Source organism: Leptinotarsa decemlineata, unplaced genomic scaffold (assembly GCF_025532065.1).
Source record: "Leptinotarsa decemlineata unplaced genomic scaffold, Ldec_3_MD MMD2_tig00026354_RagTag_RagTag, whole genome shotgun sequence".
NCBI lineage: Eukaryota > Metazoa > Arthropoda > Insecta > Coleoptera > Chrysomelidae > Leptinotarsa > Leptinotarsa decemlineata.
Window position 1 is genome coordinate 24375460 of NW_027412702.1, and position 27702 is coordinate 24403161.

Consider the following 27702-nt stretch of genomic DNA (forward strand, 5'->3'; position numbering starts at 1 on the left):
CCTCTTTGTGTGCATATTGAGTATTCCTCATTTCGTGAAAGTAGCTGAAGAAATAAAGAACAAATGCGGGAGTACCATAAGTCTGTGTCACCCGAAATAAAGATCTTTTTGACCCCAGCTTTTCTTTCATCTTCTGTTTCATTAATCACTCGCGATTTAGAATTTTTTCACTCTTCAACAGCAAAGGATAGTATGTTATACTTAATATGTAGTATTGAATTCCTGGTTATTATTTTGAAAAACTTTCCTGATGTGATAGACACCTTTCTGAATCTTTTTTCCGCAGTTCCAAAAAAGTCCTCAAGAATGAAGAAATAACAAATGACCCTCAAATAATCATAACGGTCGAGGCTCCAACCCCGAAAAGGCATATTCTGAATATCAATGAACTAGAGATAGACGAGAATAATATTAACCATTCAGTATTTTTAGGAAGCCGAACGTGAGTATTGATTATGGAAAAATTGTAGGTACAAATTTATAATTTATTGACGTGTAACACTGGCGATTATATTTGTTTTGATGAAAAGCTTTGTATTATCTTTTTGTTCAACTATTTATAGTTTTAAAAATTGTCATTACTGTATCGTAGGATAGGTTGGAATCCTTGTTGAAGTATGGTATAGTATTTCCAATACCAATTGGAACAGCACAGATAAGGAATTTCCGCCTCGACATAGGCGTCGACATATTTTTTTCAGTGGTAGTTTTTCAGTTACTTATTCTTACAATCATAGCAATTGAGCAAGCACCCAATGAAAAAGTTATCTCAACTGACTTTTTCCACCATGGGTAGTTATGAAAAACTTCGAAATTTAAGGTAGTTGATTTCCGAGTCGAAAACTCTAAAATACAATAAAAACACAAATAATCACACCGAATTCTCGTCAAACATATATTTACAAAATAATAAAGGCCAACAAAATTGCTAGAAAAATCAAAATTCTTCACTATATTCGGATGAGGTGGAATCATCATCGGGTTGAATAACGATCGGATTTATGGAACCTTGCAGATAATATTTGTTCTCTTGTTTTATAACGTGGGCCACACAGTTCTTCCACACATCACTATTACCTACTTCATTCACCATTCTCGTCTTATATTGTCAAGCATTACAACATTCAAAGTCGGTGACTGATTACATTTCCGCAAGCTTTCTTCCATTTGGCCCAAACCATTTCAATTGGATTGAACACACAATAGTATGGAAGCAAACGTAAGATGATATGACCACGTGGTTCACACATCGAATCAATAATATACTCTTTTTTGAAATTACGTTGTTTCATGGTCGCCAGTGATACCTTTTTCGTTGGAATCTTTTCGGGTATTTCCATGTCATGATTTCGCATGAAATCAACAATATCTGCTTTTTTTGTGTTATTGTTTGGTATTGTAGTCAATAACCAAGAATGATACGAAGCGTTAACCATAACAATAACAGAGTTTGGAGGAATATTTGGGAGAAGCTGCTCACTGAACCAGGTTTCGAATAAAGCCGCAGTCGTATCTTCGTAGTAATCAGCAGACGAATCTTTTATATTTTTGGCCGACAGAAGCAAAGCGTCAGGTACGAAACCACTTTCATTCCCGGCATGCAAAGTTATAACACGTTTTCCCCTTGAAGAAGGTGTGTTCAAAGCACAATACTTGATTTCGTCTACCCAGCCATATTTGACATCATGGGTGTCAAACCAAGTTTCGTCGAGGTAGATTATATGTCTGCTGGATTCTCGGTAGCTTTTCATTCGCCACGAATATTCTTGTAGTTGAACAATGCGTGTCGATTCCAGTATGACCATCCGATTGTTCAATTTTTTATATTTGAAACCACAAGACAATAAGTCACCTCGTAGAGTTTCTGAAGATTTGTAATTGTAATCAGGATAGTCGAGTAATTTATACCAAATCCTTTCCAAGGTTGGTACTTAATTTTTTTGGTATATACCATAAATTGTTCGCCGAATCACATCTTTTGTAGCACCATCAACGTTTGCGAATTTTTTATTCCTTTGTTTTCGTTTCATTGCATGGTCAATGACATCCCCTATTTTAATGACTCGAAGAACTGTCGAACGAGATAGTTTCGTTAACTCGCATATTCTATTCACAATAGCATTCTGTGAAGTGTGACAGTTTTCCTTTTTCAAGCATTCATGAATATTTAAAATTACTCGCTGAACTTGAACCTGTAAGTCCTTATTTTCAAATTCCGGATTCCTGACGATTGACACAGATTCCTCACACGTAATGTTATCATTTGTTTCAAACGGTCTCCAGAAAGCCATATTGAATAAAGTACCCAAAAACACTAATATTTTTACAAAAATCGGTTTAAACGATAAGATTGAAACTTTTGGTGTAAAAGTTGAAATCTTTTTCTAGAGATCAATTACCCTAACACCAAACTGATATTTTTGTACTCGACGCGCGTTTCGTTAACAAGGTTAACATCTTCAGAAGAAGCAAATTGATACTGAATCTGAAGACAAGGGTTTGCTGTTCATATACCTAGAGTTTTTTGGTCCGATGTGGACTTTTTTTGTCAAATGATGATTATCCTAATTGATTTTTCGGTAATTAACTTGTGGAACCACTACCTGCAATTTAATTTGTCCGCTTTTTAATCTATTGTTGATAAATTAATTTGCAGGTAGTGGTAGTTAATTACCGAAAAATCAATTAGGATAATCATCATTTAACAAACAAAGTCCACCTCGGACCAAAAAACTTTAGGTATATAAACAGCTAACCCTTGTCTTTAGATTTGCTTCTCCTGAAAATGCTAACTTTGTTAGCGAAACGCGCGTCGAGTGCAAAAATATCAGTTTGGTGTTAGGGTAATTGATCTCTAGAAAAAGTTTTCAGAAATCGGTTTGCAAAACCACTCACTACCTCACCTAACTCCACGAACACACGGCACTGATAAAGAAATATTGTGAAACGGACAAAAAATATCAGTATTCAGCCAGTCCAGCTAGCCGAACCTTTATTCCTCAACTACGTTTGATAGCACGTTTACTAACTATCTGGACGACTAGGGACTACAGACAAGAAATGTTTATGACTGTAATCTTATTTTTTTTGCTGTTCCAATTGAGAATGGACAGACTATACTGATATTTGACTTGAAGCCAATTCTCATCTATTCTCTCAACCGGTATTATGATTTTTAAATGAGGTTGAATGTAAAGGCGAGAAGTTGAACCATGGTTGAAACCTGAATTTTGAATCCACAAATCATTAATGAATAGCGAAGGTTTGGAAGGAATTGACCAGTTACGAGTTCCATACATACTTTGATTTTCTATTCCTGGAGTATACTTCAAATCTTGTTTCTATCGCTTGTATCTCTTTATTGACTCGATTACGTATACACAATCAATTTTTTCCAGAGAAGAATCGGAAAGTAAGGTACAATTGAAAGTTTACGCTAATGGTTTCAAAATTTTCATACTGATTGTTATATGGGCGGTGAGTTGTTATGCTTTGATGGAAAATAGCGAAAAAGTTTTGAACATGTACCAAATTAGCATACCGAAAGATTCGGTAAAAAGTAAGTGAAATGACTACATATTAAACATTTTTTTGATTGATGCAACTAATTTTCCTTTATTTTCAGTATTTCAATATTAACATTTGTTTACAAAACGGATTTGAAGCTCTAATAACTTCTAGTTATTATATGCGAGCGCTTTCAATATCAGGCTGTACTATCATCTTCATGGCTCTACTCAAATTGAACGTTTATCTTCTTGTTCGTTCTTTTATACGGTTAGAAAGTCTTAGTGCAGGTATTTGTCCTCTCCTGTCTTCCGGATGTCTCTTTAAATTTGCATGTATCTGGGTTACATCAGGTAATATCCTTTGTGTTGGAGTTTCCCTAGTTCCATTGTTTCTAGGAATGTGTATTTTATTGTGTATTATATTGAATGTTAGGTCTTGCAGTGTTTTGATTTGTATTTGTACCTAGATAAGTGAATTATGATTTTTGAATTTATGGATGTTTAGGTGTTCCCAGATGTCCATACTTGTTTTATGAGTTTGATGTTTTTTCTAGTGGGGAAAAGTTATGTTTGTTTTGTATGGCGAGGTTTGATTTATATGTTATTGGGTTTGGATCATTTTTTTTTTGGTTTGTCCGATATAGAATTTGTTGCAGTCCGAGCATTGTATACTGTATATAATGTACAAGGATAATCAGGATAATCGAACCTGACAATACACAGTGTGTCAAATTTCTCTCACCGAAAGTTCATAAAAAATATCTGTATGATTTCCAACGTTTGTGAAGTTTTCATTCGTATTTTAAGTGACTAAAGAATGTTTCAATCGTGTTTTCAACTTTAAGGTCACGTTATATACGAAGAGCCGAGAGAAAATAAAGTCCAAGTTATGTTGAGAGGAGCACTACTTCCTTCTTATTACGAGGAAATGTCAAGAGAATGGATGACTGTTTGGGTTCAGCTAATGGTTACCAGAGAAGAACCTTCCAGGTACATTCAGATTCGGGAGTTCGAAGTGTTGTCTATTCAGGTAAATATAGCAGAAAATGAAAGGTAGAACTGAATCCTCGACGCTCGTTTTCACCAACCAAGTTGGCGTCTCCACAAAATTTAGTACACTGATTCTTAACTTTAAAAATGGTCTCTACTTATATCTGATAGGGCTCACTTCCATTTTCACTTTCCCACACAAATAAATGCTTTCGCATATAATTGATATATAATTATGATAAAATTCATTTGGTTGATGACGCAACAAGTTGCAAGAAAACGTGACACTAAATAGTCGGAAGCCATAAACAACACAGACCACTGGTGTTCTTCCTTCCAGGGGGTCGCCTAATTCACCTATTGCTTCCAAGTCTACGAGAAACACTGCAGTCTCAAATAATTATTGCGTTTTTTCCCATGTTTTTCATGAAACTCATTCCAACAATCTTGTTTCCTTTACTAGTCTGTATATGTCTCATGCTGGACGTATGTCATATTCACCTGGAACTAATTTAGGTTGTACATACATTGTTAACCTCTTGTAATTGAAATACCCACATTCGCATCAAATATCACCAGCTGCCTCTGCTCATTTTGTTCGGATGTCCTCTTACAGAACAGTGTCCAGTGTTAGTGCCCTTATCACAGCCTGGCTGTTGCATACACTTTAGCCTGGAATACTGATGTATACTGACCGAGTAAGTAACTGAAATGAATGAAGATTTCTCACCGCACAGTATATTCCAGCTTCCATCTCCTGTTCGGTTTTCGACTCGTCTGTATACCAGGTGTTCCTGCCAAGTCATGTTCTCGCGATAACTTTCATTCTCCACTCTTCGCGGTCTAAGACTTCTAACGCATAGTTTGGTTCGAACATGTACAACATGTTACAACATGACATTACAGCACTATTTGTCTGATGATGTATGGTAATGCAGCAGGAGAACTCTTACCACCATACGTTAATTATGAAACTAAAATTTTAGGCCAGATTTTCACTTTGAATTATACAACCTCTGATGGGTCACATGTGGCCTAAGTGCGTGGGCTTACACTCACCCTCCCTACTCTACAAATACAGATATACAACCTCTACAAGGAAAAAATATCTTCTGTGAAGAATTCAAGGCATTTCGTCGAATTACTAGAGGCAATCGAAATCACGGAGCAAGAAAATCAATCAATTTCGGCGTGGAAAGCCTTCAGGCATACCAACGTTCCTGTCGAAGAAGCACTTTGAATCATACAGAGAAAGCTATCCGTAAACGAGGACCTGAAAGATAGAACAAACTTACCTATAGAAGTAATTACGGACGTTCTAGGAAGATGTATACGGAACTGCTATTTCCAACTGAAGGACGAATTTATTACGCGAGATGAGGGACTGCCAATGGGATTGCCACTTTCACCAGTCATAGCCAACGTATATATGGAGTAGTTCGAAACTCTGGCCATTGAAAAAGCCCACAAGAAGCCCCGAGTCTGGTTGAGATAGGTTGACGAAACTTTCATAGTATGGAACCATAGCAGAACTAGACACCTTCGTGAAGTACATCAACAACGTAAGTCCTTCCATTACTTTCACAATGGAGAAGGAATCCACAACGAATTGCCATTCTTAGACGTATTGATGAAGAGGACTAACACTGAGTGAGAAACATCTGTACACTGAAAAACCTACTCATACGGGACAGTATCTGAATCACAAATCCAACCATCATCAACCTACCAAAAGAGGAATCATCAAGACTTTGGTGAATCTAGTGAATCCTCACAAGAAAAAGAAACCGTTACAACCAGTGCTAGCCCTTCCTTACGTCAGAGGATTGTCGTAAAGGATGAGAATAATTGGGTCCAAGTACAACATCTGAACCTGCTTCAGATCCAGAAACACTATCCATAGCAGCCTCACGAAAACCAGGCCACCAAACGCGGACTGCGATTCCAAGAATTGCTTTACTGGATACCATGTGAGTGCGGCCAATCCTATATCGGTTAGACTAAGAGGCCATGGAAAGTCCTTACTGCTGAGCTCAAGAGAAACACACAGCGAGGAGAAACCAGCTAGACGTGGTATTTTTCCGACCGTTTGAAGTTCATTGGTGGAAGATACTGAATAAATAGAAATCAAAGGTTGATTGTGAAATTTGCCAACCATTGCGAAACAGAGATTATCTTCACTGCTAAATCAGTAATAGAAAAAAGTGGCTACAAAATCTGAAGACAATCTGAAAGCCGGCACTAATGAACAACCAGTGCTCGAAATACTTTCTGCTTTCAAACACACTGAGCCAGCTGTAGATCCAGAGGTCATCGGTCATTTCTTGGAAATAAACAGAAAGAGTTAGCCAAGCAAAATGAAGACGCAAAAAAATTTCAAGTTGATTCAAAACGATGATGCTAACTTGATTAGCGAAACACGTGTCGAAAGATACCTTATTACTCTTATTTCCATTAGTTTTATTCAATAGTGCTAAGTTTGAACATTTCCAATTTGTTTCAGAACGTGTCTGAGGCGTGGAAAGTTCCTATAGTACCAGAAAAGATGATCGGTCAAGTACCAGAAGTAGATCATTTGAAAATAATCGACCTTAACGAATTCGAAGTAGACGACGCTTCTTACAAAATGTTGAGAATCCAGTTCAAGACAAATCTGAATACGAATTTTCCTGTTTCTATGGGATACAATCTACACCCGATTGACGTCAATGACGGTATCATTTATGGAGCTCTGGTTTTGATTATGTTGTACGTTCTTATAATATTTGAGGTCAGTATTGTACGAGCATCATCTACATAGGTAGAATTGGATCCTCTGGCTCAAAATTAATCCAATCAGTATGGTTTTGTTCAATAGATTTCATTATTCAGGAAATTGAAGGTCGATAAACCTGGTGACTATGATAGTCATTCAAGGCTGCCCCTTCTTGTAGCTCACTGCTAGGAGAAGAAGAAGATAATGTTGGTGCTCATCTGGTGTTTATCTGGTGTTCATCTTCACATATCTTAGTTGTTCGTCAGCATTGAGACCAACATTTTCTATAGCACTAGATAGTAAGACTGGGAATGACCCCCACGGTTACCAGATTTGTAGATCATTGATTACCGTTAATATAGATTCGTATTTATTTTGAGTGGAGTGTGTCTTCAGTATCATAGATGCTGCTATTAATTTTTGTCAGTAATTTGAAATAATTCATTCTACAAAACTTTATCATTCATATATTCTAGTTGATTCATAGAACCCTTGCCTCCCTGTTAGCTAGTACGCTGACTGTAGCAATCTTAGCATCGTATGATCAAAGACCAACATTGGATGTGATAATATCTTGGATAGATATCGAAACCATGACGTTGTTGTTTTCTATGATGGTTCTAGTATCGATATTCAGTGAAACTGGAATATTCGATTATGCTGCCGTTTTTGCATACAAGGTAAGACTTCTTATTTCCAACCAAAGAAATAAAGTGGGTAGTTGGCAAAATCGAATAATTTGAAACTTATTTTTCAGAAAGCGAAAGGGAGATTGTGGCCACTGATAAATATGTTATGCCTTCTCACAACTATAGTCTCTTTCTTTCTGGATAATGTAACGACTGCTCTTTTGATTACACCTATCACCATCAAGTAGGTATAATAATGGTATAATGTTGATACATTCTAAAAGAGATTTTTACCTCATAATTTCGACATATGAAACATTCAAATGTTTCTAAATCCATAAATTGATGGATGTAGCCGTTTGTTCCATCCGGATAGTCATAAATTAGCAGCCTACAATTCAGTGTTGCACAGAGCATTCTCACTGCCTTCGTCTGCTAACAATCTAGCTAGGGAAATTGATATAATTACACAGATAGGTCATAATAATGGTTTCAAAGCAGATACTATCCAGAAGTTAGTCAGAAAACAAAGCCGTAAATTCACTTACTGATTAATATACCCTCAGGTCAAACAACCGGAAATCAAGAAATGGGTAACGCTAACATATTTTGGAAAAAGAACAGAGATAATTGCGGGTTTCTTCAGAAAAAACAATGTGGAAGTGGCATTCAGACCACATGCCAGGTTATCTCATTTCCTTTTCAATGCCAAAGATACGGTCGACAAGTTGGAGAAATCTGGAGTGTATAAGCTTAAGTGTCCGGAGTGTTACAGTGTTTATGTGGGACAATGTGGCAGAAATTTCCAAAAACGGTATGCTGAACATGAAAGGTCCTTCAGACTAGGAAAAAAAGATTCGACGTTTTCAAACCATTCCTTGGCATGTAACCACAAGTTCCCGAATCTAAACGATACGGAAATTTTGCACTATGCAAGAAAGGGTTACAAACTCAATTATTTAGAATCCTTGGAAATTCACAAGCATAAATATTGCGGGTGCAACCTCTTAAATGATCAAATCGATTTAGTTTACTAGCCGGTTTTCAAATTGGCACATCAGCATTGTAAACTGTAAATTCAGGTACTCAATCAAGCCAAGTACCTCAATTAGTACTTACAGGGGTGCTATAGAATGGCTAATATAATGAACCATTGTTAGTTTGAAAATGTCCGTATAAGACAAAACTGCAGTAACGTTAGTTACAAATAAAAGTGGTAAAAAACATAGAAAGTTTCATTTCTCTCTTCTTCATTGTTTCTAAATCCATTGAAAATATTTTGTGGAAAGTAACTTGAGCTTGTCCCCGGTTTGATTTTTCACTATAGCCGAATTTTTATTTGGTTTTTTATGTACAAGGAATACTTCAATTACAATCAGTCAATTCGAAGTATTGATAGCCAGATAGATATTTATTTATTATTTGTTGTGAATGTACATCAGTGGTAGGTCAATATATGAGAATTCCATGTAGCACCGATTGAAATACTTGTGTAAACAAAGTTCATCAGTTCTTATCTCTAAGGACCTATCTATACAAGTTTTCTTTGTGTTCCCATTGGTATATTTTCCCAGTTTATATTCTTTTGGTTTCTTATTGACTTATTTCCCGATCTGGTGACGTTCAAAAGATTTTGGTTCCCATGTAGCTGCTTCAAAGCAGATACGAGTATTCGGCGTTGACGCTGGCTGTTCTGGGTATTCTTGTCTTCAGTATTGGGTTCAGAGCAGATATTTGGCGTTGCTACTGGGTATTTTTATGTTCATTATTGGGTCAATCTATTCTTGTCTATCAGGCCTTTCGTAACCAATATCTTAGACTAGGAAAGTTCATGCCCTTGTGATGCACTGTTTGGAATCTTTGGTGTGGTAATGAATATTACTGGAGGTTTTTCCCAACACCGAATCGTTATTTTAACATCTCGACACGTTTTTCTTCAAGAGGAAATTTGATTTTCTTCTTGAAGATGATCACTTGGTGATCGAAACACGTGTCGAAGTGTTAAAATAACGGTTTGGTGTTGGGAAAAACTCCAGTAATATATGGAAATTCAGTTCATCGAAATATGATTCGTATACTTTCATTCTATACGATCAGGTTATCACTTAGAGTTCTCAAATTACTGCATTTTTATAAAGACAAAACACAAGCACTACAGGAAAATCTCTGGGGCGCTCTAAGAGCGGTGCCTGTGTGAAAGTAGCGATTCACGTTGGATTTGAATCGCTAAAAACTAAATTCATTTGGAAATTCATTGGTCCTGTTTTGTGTTGTATGAGAGTTATTTAAGAGTAACATAGATTATGCTTTTCTCTGACATTACTCCCAGTACTAGAGAGTGAAAGGGTGTATCATATCCTGTCACAGATAGGTAAGAAGTAAAGTCGAGTTCTCAGAAATATGGAATCCTTTTTTAGAAAACAGTTTTAATCTCTCATAAGGTTCACATTAGACGATCGTTGTAATATTCGTTGTGAGGTTCGCCTTCCAAACATAGCATAAGGTTGTTGAATTTCCATCATAAAACAGGCTATTCACTATTTTGACATCTTCGACTCATACAGGGGCACTTTGAACAGTAAAGAATTTGAACAGTATTTCTGCACGAAAAAAGGAGTAAAAATAGCGTTCAACAAATTGGACTGCTCATTTTAGGGCTCCAAAGTGGGCAACTTTTTCTTTGAATTGTTGAACAAATGAAAAGTAATCAAAGGCGAATCTGGTTTCTTATATATTTCTTTATTCTTTCGTTCATTAATTTATCTTGTCGAATTAGAGGTTCAGCAGCTCTTTAAAGTTAGTCAAAACACTGATCAGTCCGGGAAATAATTTACTGATCAAAAACATATTTTCAGATTATGCGAAGTGATGAAAGTGAATCCACGACAAATATTGATGTATACACTGATCTTTGCCAACATAGGAGGAGCAATAACCCCAATAGGAGATCCTCCTAATGTCATCATCGCAAATAACCAAAAAGTTGTACAATCAGTAAGTAGCTGATGGAATAAGTTCGAACATTAGTAGAAGTTTATCATTATTTCCTGAACAAATCCTTATGATTTGCAGCAAATGTGAAAGTTTCAGAAATATTCCATTACTTTCTTTCAGGGGGTCAATTTTGGTATATTTACAATTCATATGGGTGCAGGAGCTTTGCTTGTCCTCGTTGTTGTTTATATTCAAATTCGCATCTTATATAGAGATAAAAAGTACTATGCTTACGATGAACCTACAGAACTGAAAGGTAAGAAATTGTAAGTAGTTGTTCTATATCAGTAGATTTTGTTCAAGATGAAAATTTTCAAAATCATGAAGAATCTGGTATGTAACTGATGGAATTATTTCGGAAAATCTTCACTGTAAGTCAAACTGCAGAGTGGTTGAAACAGGAGCCCAGAAACCAAATATTCGTGATATAGCGGACAGCGCTGTTTCGACCCACCATAGATCTCATTAGTGTTGCTAAGTGAATCATGATTGCACTGCTGAACTCAAGTGTCCTTGAAGAACACTTGAGTTAGTTCACCATTAAATGCGATTTGTAATGTGTAGGTTTTCTGAAATACAATGATATTTGTACTTGAGGTGCTTGAACTATCTGTATCTGTTGAGTAGGGAGGTTGAGTGTAGACCCACAGCACTTAGGCCACATGTGACCCATTGTACATCTCCCCGAGGAGTTGTCCTCCTAGGTCATCGTCCATCCTGTCCTTTTCAGGAAGGTGAACAGGTCACTAGGAGAGATCTCCTTTATATTAGCAGGTGTAGGCCAAGACTCGCCGAACATACACTCTCTTTGGCACTTGAGATGTACTCACGGTGGCTTCCACGAAGGTTTTGGAAGGTGTAGCGACATTACTGTCGTTGCGCGGCTTCTTCAACCGTCTTGGGGTTCTCTCCGTGTAGGTTCACAAGTAGGGGAGCTTTCCTGCAGGGACAGCCGGTTCCTTGCCTTTATTCAAGGCGGAGCTCTTGGCGCCCGACGCAGGAAGTGCCCTTGCTGTTGGAGGTGGAGTAGGTGGAGTTGCTGCCACTCCTGCTTCCTTCGCTCCCTTTCTTTTTTTGGACTCGGTGCCGTGAATGCGCTTACGCCTTGGCCTTTGTATTACATCACGAAGTGATCTGCTATATCCAGCCTCATTCCAAGCGGTAGATTAGGGTGAACATTTCTGTTCATCCTCAGCCACCCCCTTAGGTTGAGGTGAGCACTTCTGTCCAGCCTTGGGATTAGTTTTTGTTGTTCCTGTTTTTGTGTTTGTTTCATTCATGTGTGTTCTCACGAGTAGCAAGGAAAGAGTTTGCCACCTCTGGCAGAGCCCCGCATTACCAGAGGTAGGCTGATTACAATGAGGTTTCGCAAAGTGCCCTAAAGGGATCGTTCGTAACCACATATCACCCTGCGGCCATTCAGCTGTCGGCACGATTCATTACACCTTAGTTTGGGTAGGCTGGTCCATGGTGGCATGTTTTGCAAAGGCTTTCGAGGAGTTTTAGTTCCCTTCACCCTACTTATATCTGCCACTGACCAGGCGAGCCCGTCCGTAGGCCAGTCTCCTGGCCGTTCCCCTATCCGCCACCTGGAGACGCGCCCGATAGATAGGCCAACCCACGGGGTGTTTGAACTATGTCAGGATACGAATATGATTAAACCAAGTATGCCATTCAAAAATAATGTTAGACTCCGAACTAAAAAATCTACTATGCATCCGGAAGAATACCTCCAGTATCTCTGTGAAATTCAAAATACTATGCTTCAATTTCAGCTAGTTTTTCTGATTATAATGATGATTATGCTATTCAGGCCTGAATGCTTTGTAGTTTGTTGCTATCGATGTTTCGCAATTTCGAATCGTTGTGTTTTAAAATAAAAAAGTTATAGAAAAATCAGTACTTGAAGTGATAAATTTGGAATAACGCAGTCGAGAAACATGGTTTGCTGGCCAACCCTCATGCTATGGCTTGTAGGATCATTTTTGTGTTCGGCTCTCCAGCTCCCTGCAAAAAACGTTTCCTGCAACTAGCAGTCGATGGATATCTCCCGAATAATTTTACCATCAACGCTGGTGTTCCCCAGGGAGCTATAATGTCCCCAACCCTTTTTTATTGATTATCAACGACTTATCAGAAAAAACCAATAATCCAATATATAGTTTTGCTGTCGACAGCACACTTGTTTCGTCATTACATTTGGATTCCAGGACATCGGTTGCGGATGTACATCTTAACCGGCAGAAGGAGGTTGCATATCTCAATGAGGACCTAGAGGTGATTTAGAATTGTGGTGGTGAAAGTAACCAAGTTCAAATTCAATGCCACGAAAACCCAGGCATCGGTTTCCTCCAGAAAGATAAATGTCTATAAAACGGATATAATAATGTCAGGACAGACAATTCCGCTTTCTGCTTCGATACGTTTGTTGGGGGTTGAAATGGACACCAATATGTCTTGGCACAGAGTCAGAGTCAGATGCTACAAATGCAATACGGATTTATACAGACGGCTCAAAAAACAAAGAAGGCTCAGGATGTGGAGTGTACTCCAGATCACTAAGCCTAAGGATTAAGTGGGGAATGGGAAGAAATACCAGCGTGGTCCAAATAGGACTGGCTGGTATCTCAATCGCCACAAGAGAAATAACCAAGAAAGGAATTTCTGGCAAAAACATAACAATATGTACTGACAGCAGACAAGCCCTATTAGCCTTGAACAGACAACGTATAACCTCAGGGCTAGTATTAGAGTGTCACCAAGATTTAGCCAAAGCCTCGGTAGATAATAACATTATCCTGAGTTGGGTCACGACAGGAGTAAAGGTGATCGCATTGTCGACTCTTTAGCTAAGGAAGCGGTTGGACTGAGAATTTAATGACCCAGTGGCACCTACAGCCTGATGACTTCGACAATTGCGGAACTAGTCAAATATTACAGCCATGTTCAATCCTTAAAGAGTTGGGATGGAATCAAAGGATGTAATCTTGCCAGGATCACTTTGGGCGACTCTGGGAAGCTGGCACCGAAGAAATATCTGACTATGACCAGGAAAAATCTACGCCTAACAGTAGGATTTCTGAATGGCCACTGTCAACTGAGGAAACACCTCCATAATATGGGGCTGGGTTATCGTCAATAAGAGAGTGTGTGTTCGGCGAGTCTTGGCATATGCCAGACCATATAAAGGAGATTTCTCCTAGTGACCTGTCCACCTTCCTGGAAAGGACAGGATGGACGATGACCTAGGAGGACAACTCCTCGGGAGGATGTACAATGGGTCACATGTGGCCTAAGTGCTGTGGGTTTACACTCACCCTCCCTACTCTACAGATACAGAGATGTCTTGGCACAATCATGTCGACGAAATTGCGAAGGCTGCTTCCCAAAAGCTTGGAACACTGTTTCTCTAGCAACCCTAGCAACTTTTGATGCTTTATTTATTGTTCACATGTATGGAGCTCCACCCCTAAGCATACTCTGAAGCTGCTGAATTCCTTCCAGAAAAGAGTCACCAGCCTGACACGAACATAGATACTTTCTCTCTTTCATAGATACTTTCACGGGAGGTGTTTAATTGGCACATTTGATTCCACCAACAGTGGTACATATCAGAAATACGAGACGGACTGTGGCTGCTCATTACTTTGAGATTCAACTCAGTACACCTCGAATATCGCTGTTCAAGAACTCTTTTACTTGGATTACTTCGTGAGAACGTTTTCCCAATTTAATTTAATTTCCATCGATTTAAATCCAACGAGAATCGTTACTTTCGCACAGGTACCGCTCTTATGTTTGTGTTTTGTCATGAAAAAATATTAGTTTTGATGATTCAATGGAAAAGTGGGGAGAGAAAAACTATCTGAATGAAGCTAGTGATTGGTTTTTCAAATATGGGATTGATTTTTTAACATTTTGGAACAGATTATGAGATATGCAGTTCAATTTTGTAACTTACATTCAAATGAAAAGAGGGTAGAAAAATATATTGTTCAAAACTGTACAAAATCATTATATTGTACTCAAAAACTTCATGTTGATAGATATTGAAATATTGTGTGTTACAATTTTTAAGTATAACTCATCTTCTTTTATCTCTTCTTCTTCAGATCTTAAGGCCGAACTCGCTGTTTGGGAAAGAACAGCGGCTTCTGTAAGCAGGTACAGCAAAGACGAAGATATTGTTAAAGACACCCTATTGAAACAAACACAACAGCTTCAACTGAGGCTTCGAAGACATACCGAAAGCAATATCAGTAGTCATATAGATAGTCAACTCGATATTATCGGAGAGGCAGTAGATGCAAGTAAGAATTCGACCACGATTGAAGATTTAGAGAAACAGGTATACTCCATGAGCTCATTTTCTGAAACACAATTCAATTGAACTATTTGTTGAAGATACTCGTTCACAGTCTCTTTCCCAATCGCCATTATTTTTAACCAGTGAATACTCCTTACCGTTCTTGATGCTAGACAATATTTTTCTTTTTCTCCTTCACCTGTTATGAGCAAGAGGCAATAATATTCTCCATGGTTTCCAACGAAAATACCCAACCCCGAGAGAAAGAGACAAACATTGAAACGAACTTATCAAGTATCATAAGATCCAATTACAGGTCCCAAGAGAAATTCTTTATACAAAGAACCAAGTCTTGTTAGAGGTAATCAAGGAGTATAGTTCATTGCATACATAGTAACTTTCATAAGTTTGTTTGAGAGTGGTGACAAACATCATGTTATCAAAAGACACATTCAGCCAAGCTAGCGTAGAGATACGCAACATACGGAAATCGGTAATCAAGAGCGGAAAACGAACTCCCTCCTAACTGTCACCATCATAACCACTGCTTGTACAACCCTACGTCAAAGGATTGCCGAAAAGGATAAGAATAATTGGGTCAGAGTACATCAGAATCTGCGTCAGATCCGGAAACACCATCCGTAGCAACCCATAGCAGGCCACCAAACGCGGACTAAGATTCCAAGAATTGCATTTACCGGATACCCTGTGAGTGCGGAAAATTCTATACCGGTAAAACTGAGAGGCCATTAAAAGTCCGCATTGCCGAGCACAAGAAAAACACACAGCGAGGAGAAACCAGCAAATCGGGAATAGCAGAGCATGTCTGGAAGGATCACTGATTTAAGAAGAAGTTCAAAGACGCTGCATATGTTATGTCCAATGACGCATTCAGTCACGCTAACGTAGAAATACGCAACATGTGGAAACCGGTCAACTCCCGTCAAACGGTCAACTAACGCTAAACCGGTGAAGTGGAGAGAGAAAAGAGGGGCGAACCCTTTTTCCAGTAGACGAAATTGCGGCAAGCAGGATGGCCAACCAAGTTGAACAGGCCATCGATGATCACCGAAACGAAGGGTGGGAGGAGCTCTTGGAATCCCTAGAGCCTGGGAAGGACGAGCTTTGGCGAGTCGCCCTCAGAGGGAAGAAGACTGCTCCCTCACCCATTCACGGAGAGCGGGGAGTGTGCTACTCCCCCTCCGACAAAGCGTTGGCCATTGCCGACACGATGAAACGTCAGTTTCAACTTAACGTTGACGATAATGACGACATCGACCGCGATATGCTGTTAGAAGTTCGGGTACACCGCATCCTCAGGGAGGATGACGACGATAACATCCGTCCGGTTTCTGTGGAAAGCGGGAAGTGTGCTACTCCCCCGCCGACAAAGCGTTGGCCTTTGCCGACACGATGAGACGTCAGTTTTATTTTAACGTTGACGACAATGACGACATCGACCGCGATATGCTGTTGGAAGATCGGGTACACCGTATCCTCAGGGAGGATGATGACGATAACATCCGTCCGGCTTCTGTGGGAGAGCTGAAGGGTTACATCAGGGCCGCAAAGGCCAAGAAAGCTCCGGGGGTCGATTCAATAACTAATACATTTTTGAAAAGACTCCCGGACAACTGTGTCGAAATCCTTCTACATATCATAAACAGTGCCCCAGATGGTAGAAGCATGCGATCGTCGTCATGATCCCAAAACAGGGTCAAAACCAGCTGTTCCCGCAGAACTATCGCCCGATTAGTCTGCTCTCATCGGCAGCTAAGCTGGCTGAAAGAGTCGTTCTGTAAAGACTCAACGAAGAAGTAGAGGACCGAAATGTTCTGCCTGACGAACAGGTCGGCTTCAGGAGAGAACACTCCACTGAGTTACAGGCTCTGAGACTGGTCGAAAAAACCATCGCGGAACTGAATCAGAATCGAAAAGTCCATGTCGTTTTATTAGACATCTCGAAGGCTTGTGATCATGTATGTTACGAAGGCCTTCTGCATAAACTAATCGCGTTTGACCTGCCTCGGGGCCTGATCCGGTGGATTGGGTCCTTCCTGAAAGACAGAACATTCTCTCTCACGCTGGACTCCCTTTACACCAGCGACCTTCCGAGAACTTGAAATTCAGTTGATTTCAACTGATTTTTTCGTTCTGTATTCCAAGATTTGTTGAAACTACATAAATTTACTCGTGTATAAAAAAAATTTTTAATATGAACATTCTGAAAAGAAACTTGGGTGTTTATTAAAAAAAATTGAACTTGAATCATAATTAACTTATTTATGTGATGAGAAACTCAAATGTAGAAGAAATTTCTCAAATTCATATCAAAACGTACTGATATTTATTTTGATTTTCACTAAGAGGGGTTTTCTAAACCAATATTGTTTTTCTTTCAGTATCCCATCCGTAACAAGAGTTTATTGGTAAAGTCTGGAGTGACTTTATTCATAGTTATCTGCGTGTTTTTCCTGAATAGCATTCCGGCACTGAGTGAGTGGCCATGAAATGAATATTTCACTTTCCAATCACATCAGTAAAATTCGTTTGTAGGTAAACTGGGTTTAGGATGGACCGCGTTTTTGGGCGCATTACTACTTCTTCTTCTTTACGATAGTCATGACCTAGAAGCCGTACTTGCCAGAGTTGAGTGGTCAACTCTGATTTTTTTTGCATCACTGTTTATCATGATGGAGGTGAGTGAAATTAATGCCAGAAATGTCACTAATAGATGAAACGAATGAAATTTGTACACTCGAAATATGATTTATCTAGGTTGTTTAAAGAGGTTTGTATATTTTAATGTCTTGTGGTTTTGTAGCACAATAAATATTTATTCTACTGTGTCGTGTTAGTGTTCTATCTGTGTCTGTAGAGCAGGGAAGGTGAGTACAGGCCCACAGCACTGAGGCCACGTGTGACCCATTGTATATCCTCCCGAAGAGTTGTCCTTCTAGGTCATCGTACATCCTGCCCTTTCCAGGAAGGTGGACAGGTCACTAGGGGACATCTCCTTTATAACGGCAGGTGCACGCCAAGACAAAACAAGACATTTTCATCTTCCTGTTCACACATTGCATAGAGGTGTGTACACTAGCCCCATATTATGAAGGTGTTTTCTTAGTTGACAGTGGTCAGTCAGAAATATTACTGTCAAGCGACGGTTTTTCTTGGTCATTGTCAGTTTTTTTTTTGGCGCCACATTTCCAGGGTCGCCCAGGGTCATTCTGGCAAGACTGCATCCTTTGATTCCATCCCATCTATTTAAGGATTGAGCATGGGTGTGACTTTTGGCTAGTTCCGCAAATGTCGAAGTCATCAGGCCGTTCCATATTATGAAGGTGTCGTCTATGTATCTCAACCAGACTCGGGGCTTCTTGTGAGCTTCTTCAATGGCCAGAGTTTCAAAAAAACCCAATTTATGAATTGGCTATAACAGGTGAAAGTGGCGATTCCATTGGCAGTCCCTCATCTTGCGTAAAGAATTCGTCCTTCAGTTGAAAGTAGCAGTTTCGTACACAGCATCCTAGTAATTCCATAATTACTTGTATCGTTAGGTTTGTTTGAAGTGCTTCTTCGACCGGAACGTTGGTGTAGAGGCTTTCCAGGTCGAAACTTATCAGTTGATTCAACGAAATGCCTTGAATTTTTCACAAAAGATGATATGTTTTACCTTGCAGTGATTTAATTATTGGTAGTGAAAATCTGGACAATTTCTGAGTGGCTGAATCTCTGGAGTTAATGATCGGTCTGAGCGGAGCATCCTTTTTGTGGATTTTGGGTAGTACATACAAGTGAGGGGGCTTACTGTGCTGCGTTGTTAGCAATGCTCCCTCTTTTTCCGTAAAATAGACTTCGTGTTGTTTCAAAGTCTGGTACAACTTCCTTTCAATTGATGCAGTAGAGTCTCTTACGATCTTCGTGTATTTTCCTTTCTGAAGCACCTCTTTGATCTTCTGTTCGTAGAGATCAATATTGATCACAACAGTAGCGTTTCCCTTATCTGCAGGTAAGATCTTGATGGAGTTGTCTCTCCGTAGTCCGTTCAGAGCTCTTCGTTCTTCATTGCTGATGTTAAAAGTTGGAACTAGTTCTCGATCTAGCTGTTCTCTGATTTTCCATCTGAATCCTTCTGCCTCGATCTGATCAATAAGGGCACTGGTGAATTTTACTGCAGTTGTTATTTCCAAAGTGGGCAAAGATGTTGGTGCAATGGCGAAGTTTAGACCTTTCCTCAACAAAGATTTCTCTATGTCCGTGAGCGGGCGGGAACTCATGTTGATGACGTTGGCGGCTTCATAGTTGGCCTGTTCTTGTTCTGCATTTGGGGATTGTTTCCTTACTAACTTTCCCCACTTCCTGTTGTGGGTATTCTCCATGTCTTGTCGGATCTTCAAGCACGTGCTTTCAATCTTGGCAAAGATTGGTCCATGATCCTCTTCCAAGGTCTCTCTTCTTATTTCTTCAAAACGTTCATAACGTTCAAAACGACATAACTTGCTTTGAAATCTTTTCATTTTCATTTTTCATTTTTTGATATTGATAATTTTTAATTTTTTTCATCGGTTGAGACTGACCCATCACAAACTGAATAGATGAATGAGTGAGTGAATGAATGAGTGAATGAATGAATAATAGGCTTTCTTATAGTGGATTTGGAGATTTAGTTCTGGAATATTTTTGATCGTATGGAACTGGTAGGAATCAAATTGATTTGGAGGAAGGAAAAGAAGGACTGGAAACTGCTCGATACTTCAGAACTGCAATAATCTTCCCAATGTGTGTTTTGTTGACTGATTTGGCGTTATCAAGGGATGAACAATAATCTAGTTAATTCCAAAATGTAATATCAAACAATTAAGTTGATATATTTGTCTATGTTTCATTGTTTACGTTTCTATAATTATAAGTCCATAGTCTCAATGAATGGCAAAGCTCAACTTTGAACTTTGACTTGATATTGTTTATGTTGTTGTTTTCTTGCAACTTCTATGATAACGATAGTGATTGAAACTTTCGATATGTCGATTCATTAACCTTTTTTTTCAGGCTCTCACTCGCCTAGGGTTGATAGGCTGGATTGGGAAACAAACTGAATCCTTAATCACATCAGTGAGTCCCGACTCCAGATTAGCAGCAGCTATAATATTGATTTTGTGGATCTCCGCTTCAACATCCTCTTTTGTGGATAATCTACCACTCACGACCATGATGGTCAAAATAGCCATCAACCTATCAGAAAACAAGGAGTTGGGTTTGCCACTTCAGCCTTTGGTATGGGCTCTATCTTTCGGTGCTTGTTTTGGAGGTATAGATATGTTTCACGTTTATCAAAAGGTTTTTTGCGTAGGATAACATGAACTCGATAGATTTTACACATTTGAATAATAATAATAATATCATTTATTATTATGCATAAAAAATACATTTATATATAAAAGGAAAAGGGTTAGCCCAAAGACTATCTCCCACCCCTCCCAAAAATTATACAGTGAGTGTAAGAAAATAATTATAAAAATACTTATTTACTATCATAACAATGATATAGAAGAGAAAAAATAATAGAGCATACAGTTGCTGATAACTCTTGATATTCTTAACATTATTTTGGTTAATTTAACGATTTCATTGAACTACCATACATTGAATTTTAAATTGGCACTGAATGGTAAGCACCTGTGGTTTTATTTATTTCTTAAATTGATGGATATTATGATTTAAGAGAGATAAAATTTCATTCAGATAAGAAGGGGCTATATAAGAAAAACATCCTTGAAATTTGGAAGTACGGTGCCTAGGTGTGTTGAATGAGTTAATTCTCAAATTGATCATATGTATGTCAGAATGCCTGCTTAAAAAACTATATCAATAACTAGGTGTTTTAATTTGAAGCAACTTGAACAGAAAAATGTTTATCAATTTTTGGACTCTGTATCGCATATTCAGCTCCTTCATTATAACAAAAATGGTGTGAAATGTTCACCATATGGTATACAGCATACGAATCGCGTGCGAGCATTTTGTATACGTTGTAACTTCTGCTTGTTATATTGTGGCAAAAATTGTAATACAAAGAACAACAATACTCGATATGGTGGTAAATAAGAGTTTTAACTAACCTGAGTTTCATTTCTTCTGATAACTGATACATGAATTTATATAGCGATTTGAGTTTGAAGAATGATACTTTGAAAATGTTTGTCACATGTTCATGGAAAGACAAAGAGCTATCTATGGTTACCCCAAGATTGTTAGCACTGTCTACCCAGTCAATGTCTGCGTTATCGAGAGTGAGCCTAAAGTTACACTGAGTTTCTACTATTTGTCTATGAGACCCTATGCATGAGGCCAAAGTTTTATTTGGATTGATTTTCAGTCCATGATTCTCCGAGTATAGGAATGTTTTGTGCGAATTTGTGTTTATATTGGCCACGCAACTTTCTGTATCGGTGTTATGAGAAGACAAATATAACTGTATTTCATCTGCGTATAGATGTACTTGACAATGTTATAAGAAAGTGGGGTAATCAAAAATAAACACTGAAAACATCAAGCGTCCTAAAATACTTCCCTGCAGTACACCTGAGATTGTTTCTTTTAGGGATGACCATGAATAATCATCCGGTTCGACCCTTAGGAATTGATTGTTCTTCTTTGATAACCTTTCAACTGGCAACATGATCACGAGACATTATTTATGGGTGACTTTTGGTCAATGTGTCAACAGTTATATAATATAGACGAAATACTTTTTGTAAAATCTATAACCTATAAAATCACTTACTTAACACTCATTCATCTTTATTTTTCCATATTGGTAAGTCCTAGGAAGCTAATTTTTGGTATTTAGGATTTTCAAATATTCCAATTGGGAGCCCCTACTGGGGATAAAAGAGGTGCGTTCTACAGCCGTACTGCTTTTTCATTGTCTCTCATTGTTTTCATTGTTTTATCATTGTTTCTCTTTTTATCATTGTTTCTCTGTGCTAGATTTTTGGAAGCTGGAATTTTGTATGTATGTTCGTTTCATGTTGTAGATGTGCCATAAGGAATGATTTTTCAATATTTCAACTGGGGATCCCCACTGCGGATCCCCCCATTTCATCACTATTTCTCCGTACCGCTGTATTTTTGAAGGTTGAAATTTTATATGTGGATTCTTTCCATGTTGTAAATGTGCAGTTAGAAATGATTTTTGGATATTCCAACTGGGGCACCAGCCGCGGGGAAAATCATCCTCTTTGTCTGTCAACGACGAGTATTCAGTTTTTTCTATAAACAACTTTTGATTATTTTGAATTTTACATTAACTTTCAATTTGCCTGATAAAAATGTTGTTTCCTGCGCAGTTGAGTGTTTACAGTTTACTGCTACATTTGATTATTAGGTATTGAAATTATGCATTGACGTACCCAATAACAGATTTACGTTTGTTTGAAGGTGGTTGACAATGTTTCGTGGTGTATTTCATCAGTTCAGACTTCTATTGTCTAATATAATATGAATTGATTTGAAATTCCTGAAAAAATATTAAAAAGATTAACCGAAAATAACAAATTCTTTGAACAAAAAAACTGAAATCAGAAAGAAATAACATAAAAGCAAACAACCACCAAAAAAATAAAAACTGAAATATTAATAAAAGCTGAAAATTAAAAATTATTACTAAGAAAAATGAAAATTAAAGGATTCCAAACCAAGTTATGTCACGACGTTTCGATTGTTAGTATCTACAATCGTCTTCGGGTGATAACTGGACACATTTTTCCGAGATACGACTATTTATAGGACATTCGAGTGCTTTCACCTATCACCTCATCTCTCTCTCCGATTCATTGGTTTGATCGGGAGATGACCGTTTGGCGGGAGTTGGTCGTTTTTCGTTTGATCAGAGGTTTCTATATGTTACGCATCGGAAAAAATACGAAGGATTGGGTCCAAGTATAACACCAGGACCCGTTTCAGATTTGGGCTTAGAGCTGGCGAAGTCATATAAATATTTTGTGAAAGTCATGGAAGGTAACAAGCAGAATCGCATGCCAAAATATTACCAGCTTTTCGAAGCTTTGCCAAGCTACGAAAACGATATAGATGATCCGGATTTCGACAGCATACCTTCAGAGGAAGAAGAAATCATAGAAGAAAGTATACCCCAAAAACGAGCGGCCACGTCTGAGCCCTCTGTGGAAAAAACAATAAGCCCGGTACAACAGCCAAAAAAGAAAAAGAGTAAAAATTCCTTACCTGAACGGAATAGTGAAAGCAAAGCCGCTGACGTCACACCCGATACGTCACAAAACACGGGCGAGCCGGAAGGGCCTAAACAAAAGGATAAGTAGGTAGCCCAGAAGGTTAATCCCCAAACAAAAGATGACAATAAACCCGAAAGGATGAATTAGACGGGGAAAATAAGGTCGAGGATGCCACGGGAACTCGACAAGAACAATTAAAACAAAAGACCACAAAACCTCCGCCAATAACAATACGGGCGAAGGAAAAATGGAAAGAATTTAATTCGATCGCCTCCGCGCAGAACATTTCCATCTCGCGGGCGATAAATAAAACGATGGGATCAAAGTTCATCTAAACACCATAGATAAATTCAGAAAACTAACGAAAATCTTAGACCACGAAAAAATCCCGTATCATACTTACTCGGTACATGCCGATAAGCCTCTAAGAGTCGTTTTCCGGGGAGTTCCAGAATCCTTGGAAACTGAGGACATAAAGACCGAACTACAAGAAAAAGGTTTTGAAGTTATTTCCATTGCTCGGATGAGCAAGTCAAATAGAAAGCCGATTCCATTTGTGTTAGTCTTGGTTCGTAGAAGCCAAGCGAGTGAAAGAACTACAAAATGTCTGCGTAAGTGCAGAAACGCAACGTCCAAGAAATAGAGTAGGACAGTGTTTTAGGTGTCGGAAGTTCGGACACACATCGGAAATGTCAAGCAGTTCCTGCTTGCGTAAAGTGTGCCGGAAGACACTTAACAAATGAGTGTAAAAGACAAAAAAACTCGCCCACGCGGTGTTTCAACTGCAAAGGCGAGCATCCAGCCAGTTTCTCCGGGTGCCCAGAACGCCCAGAAAACAAAAAAAACGGCCACAGATGTGCCAAACGACAGACGGCAGCCCACAAACCCGAGGACAGCCAGGCAAAACGTAGTCAGAGACGGAATCTGATACGCGAGAGCCGTATCCGCAACGGAGAATTCCCACAGCTCTCCCGAAGGTCTCCCAACGGCCCTAGGACAGCTGCAGGAAATTCTAACGAAATTCCCAGTCCTGCAAGCCATGCTTGCCGGAAAAAACTGAAAAAGAGAAACTGAAAGAACCTATGTCTGCACGACAGAAAAAAAAAGAAAAGTAGAAGAACGGAGACTTCTACAAACATGGCCACAAGCTCTAAGAAATCGACAGAGACCCGTCTCTGTCGCTGAAACCTAAAGTTCTAATAGACGTTAACCCAGCTAGACTAAAGAGACAGGGATTTAGTCATGACATAACTTGGTTTGAAACCTTTTAATTTTAATTTTTCATTTTCATTAATAATAATTTTTAATTTTCAGCTTTTATTAATTTTTATTAATATTTCAATTTAAATTTTTTTTGGTTGTTATTTCTTTGTGATTTCTTTTTTTTTTGTTTAAATAAAATTGTTATTTTCGGTTAATCTTTTTTGATTTTTTCAGTGTTATCAATTTAATTTATATTATATTAGACAATGGAAGTCGGAACTGATGAAATACAACAGCTTTACGTTTATTTTTGAAATATTCTAATTTTTTTTGTTATGCATTGATATAAATAGCAAGGGCGTAGGTATATAAAAACTTGTTTCGGTGGGGGTACAAAACATTTTTCTGGACTATGAAATGAACTATATTTGTATACTTAAATGAATTATTTTGATATTTGACGGAATTGGGCGTTAATTGAAGAAAATGCATCCATGTCAAGAGACATTTTAGTGTGGAGTTTTCATTGGACAGTTTACCAAACCATAACACGTGGTAAGCTATACATTAGTTTCCTCAGGAGTGTTCAAACTGACTAAATTCCACCTAATTAGTAATTTATATCACAATTTGAATCATTTTACGTACATAATGACTTATAATTATTCCCAAGCTCAGGTATAAACTAATCAAAGATAGAAAATTTCACTAACTCATCAAATGAACATGTAATAAAGTAATTACCATTATCCACATCAGAAAACAGATTCAACATGGAGAAAAACCAACCATTCTGAAAGATTGATAACCTTTCTCTTCCCATTGTAATAACGTCATAGTTGTCGCGTCAGTCAACTAATCATTCTCTGCCAAAAGATGATTCGAAAATGTGAAATTGGTCTTCACATTCAGGAAACTACTCCTATGTTCTTTTGTTCTTTGGAAAAAGATTCCCGCCGTTTGGCCAATATGATGTTATGGGCTAGAACTCCTCTATACTCTTGATCTATCTGACTCTAAAGTTTTATCTTCGAAAATTGATGGATGTAGCCGTTACTACGTGGTAGGAGGTCATCATGAGAAATGAGAATTCAAACTTCCTTTGTTTTTATACCACTCGTTAACCTTGTTAATTTGTTAACTTGTTTAACTGTTTGTAGCAACGGTTCAACTATTTTTATATAGTTGAATACATTCGTAATCGACAGAAAAAAATGAACTGCGTAATGACTTTCATTTATCAAAATTGACAACTGCTTCATTAAACAAACATCAACATCTGAACACGTCTACAGGGCATACTCAAAAATCAAATGGAACAGTTCAAACAGAGCTAACTCTACCAAAATATTTTAAAAGTTACAAATTAATTTATTTCTGATTGTATGATCTGGGGGTATATTAGTTTGTATGTAAATATACCCCCAGATCAAACAATCCGAAATCAAGAAATGGGTAACTAACATATTTTAGTAAAAGAATAGAGATAATAGCGGGTTAGGAAAAATAATGTGGAAGGGGCATTCAGGTCATATGTCAGGTTATCTAATTTCTTTTTTAATGTCAAAGATAATGTGGACAAGATGGAAAAATCTGGACTTGAGCTTGAGTGTCCGGAGTGTAATTGTGTTTATGTGGGACAATGTGGCCAAAATTTCTCAAAACGCTATGTTAAACATGAAAGGTCTTTCAGATTAGATGAAAATGATTCGACGTTTGAAAACCATTCTTTGGAATGCAACCCAAATGAGAACGATACGGAAATTTCACACTATGCAGGCAAGGATTGGAAACTCAATTTTTTGGAAATTCATAAAAATAAGCGTTGCCGATGTTACCTACTCGCTGGTTTTCAGATTGACGTACCCACATTGTCACAGGTAAACATAATTCAGGTAATGAAGTCATTAGGGACCGTCTGTTATCACCTACAGTGGTGTATAGATATACAGGGTGTCAATTTGGAAACTTCCCACCTTTAATATCTTCCTTTCAGTGAACAATATGAGGAATCGAAAAAAACAGGTCGATTTTCTTGTCAACACTTTCAAAGTCTATTTTTAGCCCTCTTGGTTCAACTCCCTAGGAGGGGTAGATGTTACCCTTAGAATTTTAAATGGGAAGGGAGATCAACTGGCCCATCATTTTGATTGACGTTCAGTTCTGCTTCCAATGGTACCCTGACTTATTATTTTTGGATAAGCATTTTCCGAAAAATAGTCGATAAAATAATCTACTTTGCAACTGTTATTGACAGCAATGTGTTTGAAAATTATCTTCTGCCAGTGCAATATTCGATAGTCTGTGAAACGTACTATTGAACGCTGATAGCAAGGAATTATGTATGATAACGTTCGTATAAGGAAGTTAATAAAAATGATAATAATAAATGATTTTATTGAAATGTACTCAGTACAAGAGATACTAACCTAACCTAACAAATGACAGAGAATCAAGGCAGATATTGTGCTTCCATCCAAGCAAAACATATGTTGCTGTTTGGTAAACTGTCCAGTGAAAAAATCACAACGAAATGTAACTTGAATGTTTGCTTTGTTGATGATGACTAAAGAAAAGAGATTCAAATTGTCCATTGTCCATATCAACTGAAAAAAAAAGAGTTTTAATTGTGGATACAGGACCTTACCTTGCAATTTGCTATGGTTGTTTCAGGAAATGGAACACTAATTGCATCCTCTTCAAACATTGTATGTGCCGGACTTGCGGAACAACACGGGCATAGGTTTAGCTTTATGCAGTTTTTGAAGTGAGTATGAAACAAAAACTAAATGAATCACTTTTCGAAAACAATGAGAATACAATTTTTTTTCATTATGTTGAGACACTGATTAGCTTGTCGCCTTCAACGTCACATAAATTTGCTTTTTAACTTAACTTGATTTCAGGGTTGGGTTTCCAGTGATGTTAACCAGTACCATAGTAATAACTATATACTTAATACTGTGTCATGTAGTTTTCAGTTGGCACTAAGTTGTATTTTAATCTTATAATGTATCTACTTCCGTTTTTTATTTGAAAAATAAAATATCCTACAAGACGA

At 38.0% G+C, this 27702-nt stretch overlaps 1 protein-coding gene across 3 annotated transcripts; it reads left to right on the top strand.

Moving 5' to 3' along the window:
• LOC141479880 (P protein-like) lies at positions 1–27702 on the top strand. 3 transcript variants are annotated; one of them, XM_074184043.1, is made up of 14 exons: positions 42–442; positions 3399–3559; positions 4355–4539; positions 7003–7269; positions 7731–7934; positions 8012–8127; positions 10739–10877; positions 10998–11133; positions 14990–15225; positions 17586–17679; positions 17740–17882; positions 20236–20494; positions 27315–27408; positions 27548–27702. In XM_074184043.1, exons 2-14 carry the CDS (start codon positions 3496–3498, stop codon positions 27630–27632), a joined length of 2022 nt encoding a protein of 673 aa, XP_074040144.1. In that variant the 5' UTR covers positions 42–442; positions 3399–3495; the 3' UTR covers positions 27633–27702. The 3 variants fall into 3 exon arrangements, with proteins under 3 accessions (XP_074040146.1, XP_074040145.1, XP_074040144.1); XM_074184044.1 differs by lacking the exon at positions 3399–3559 and having other exon boundaries at positions 26–442; XM_074184045.1 differs by lacking the exons at positions 17586–17679; positions 17740–17882 and having other exon boundaries at positions 1–442.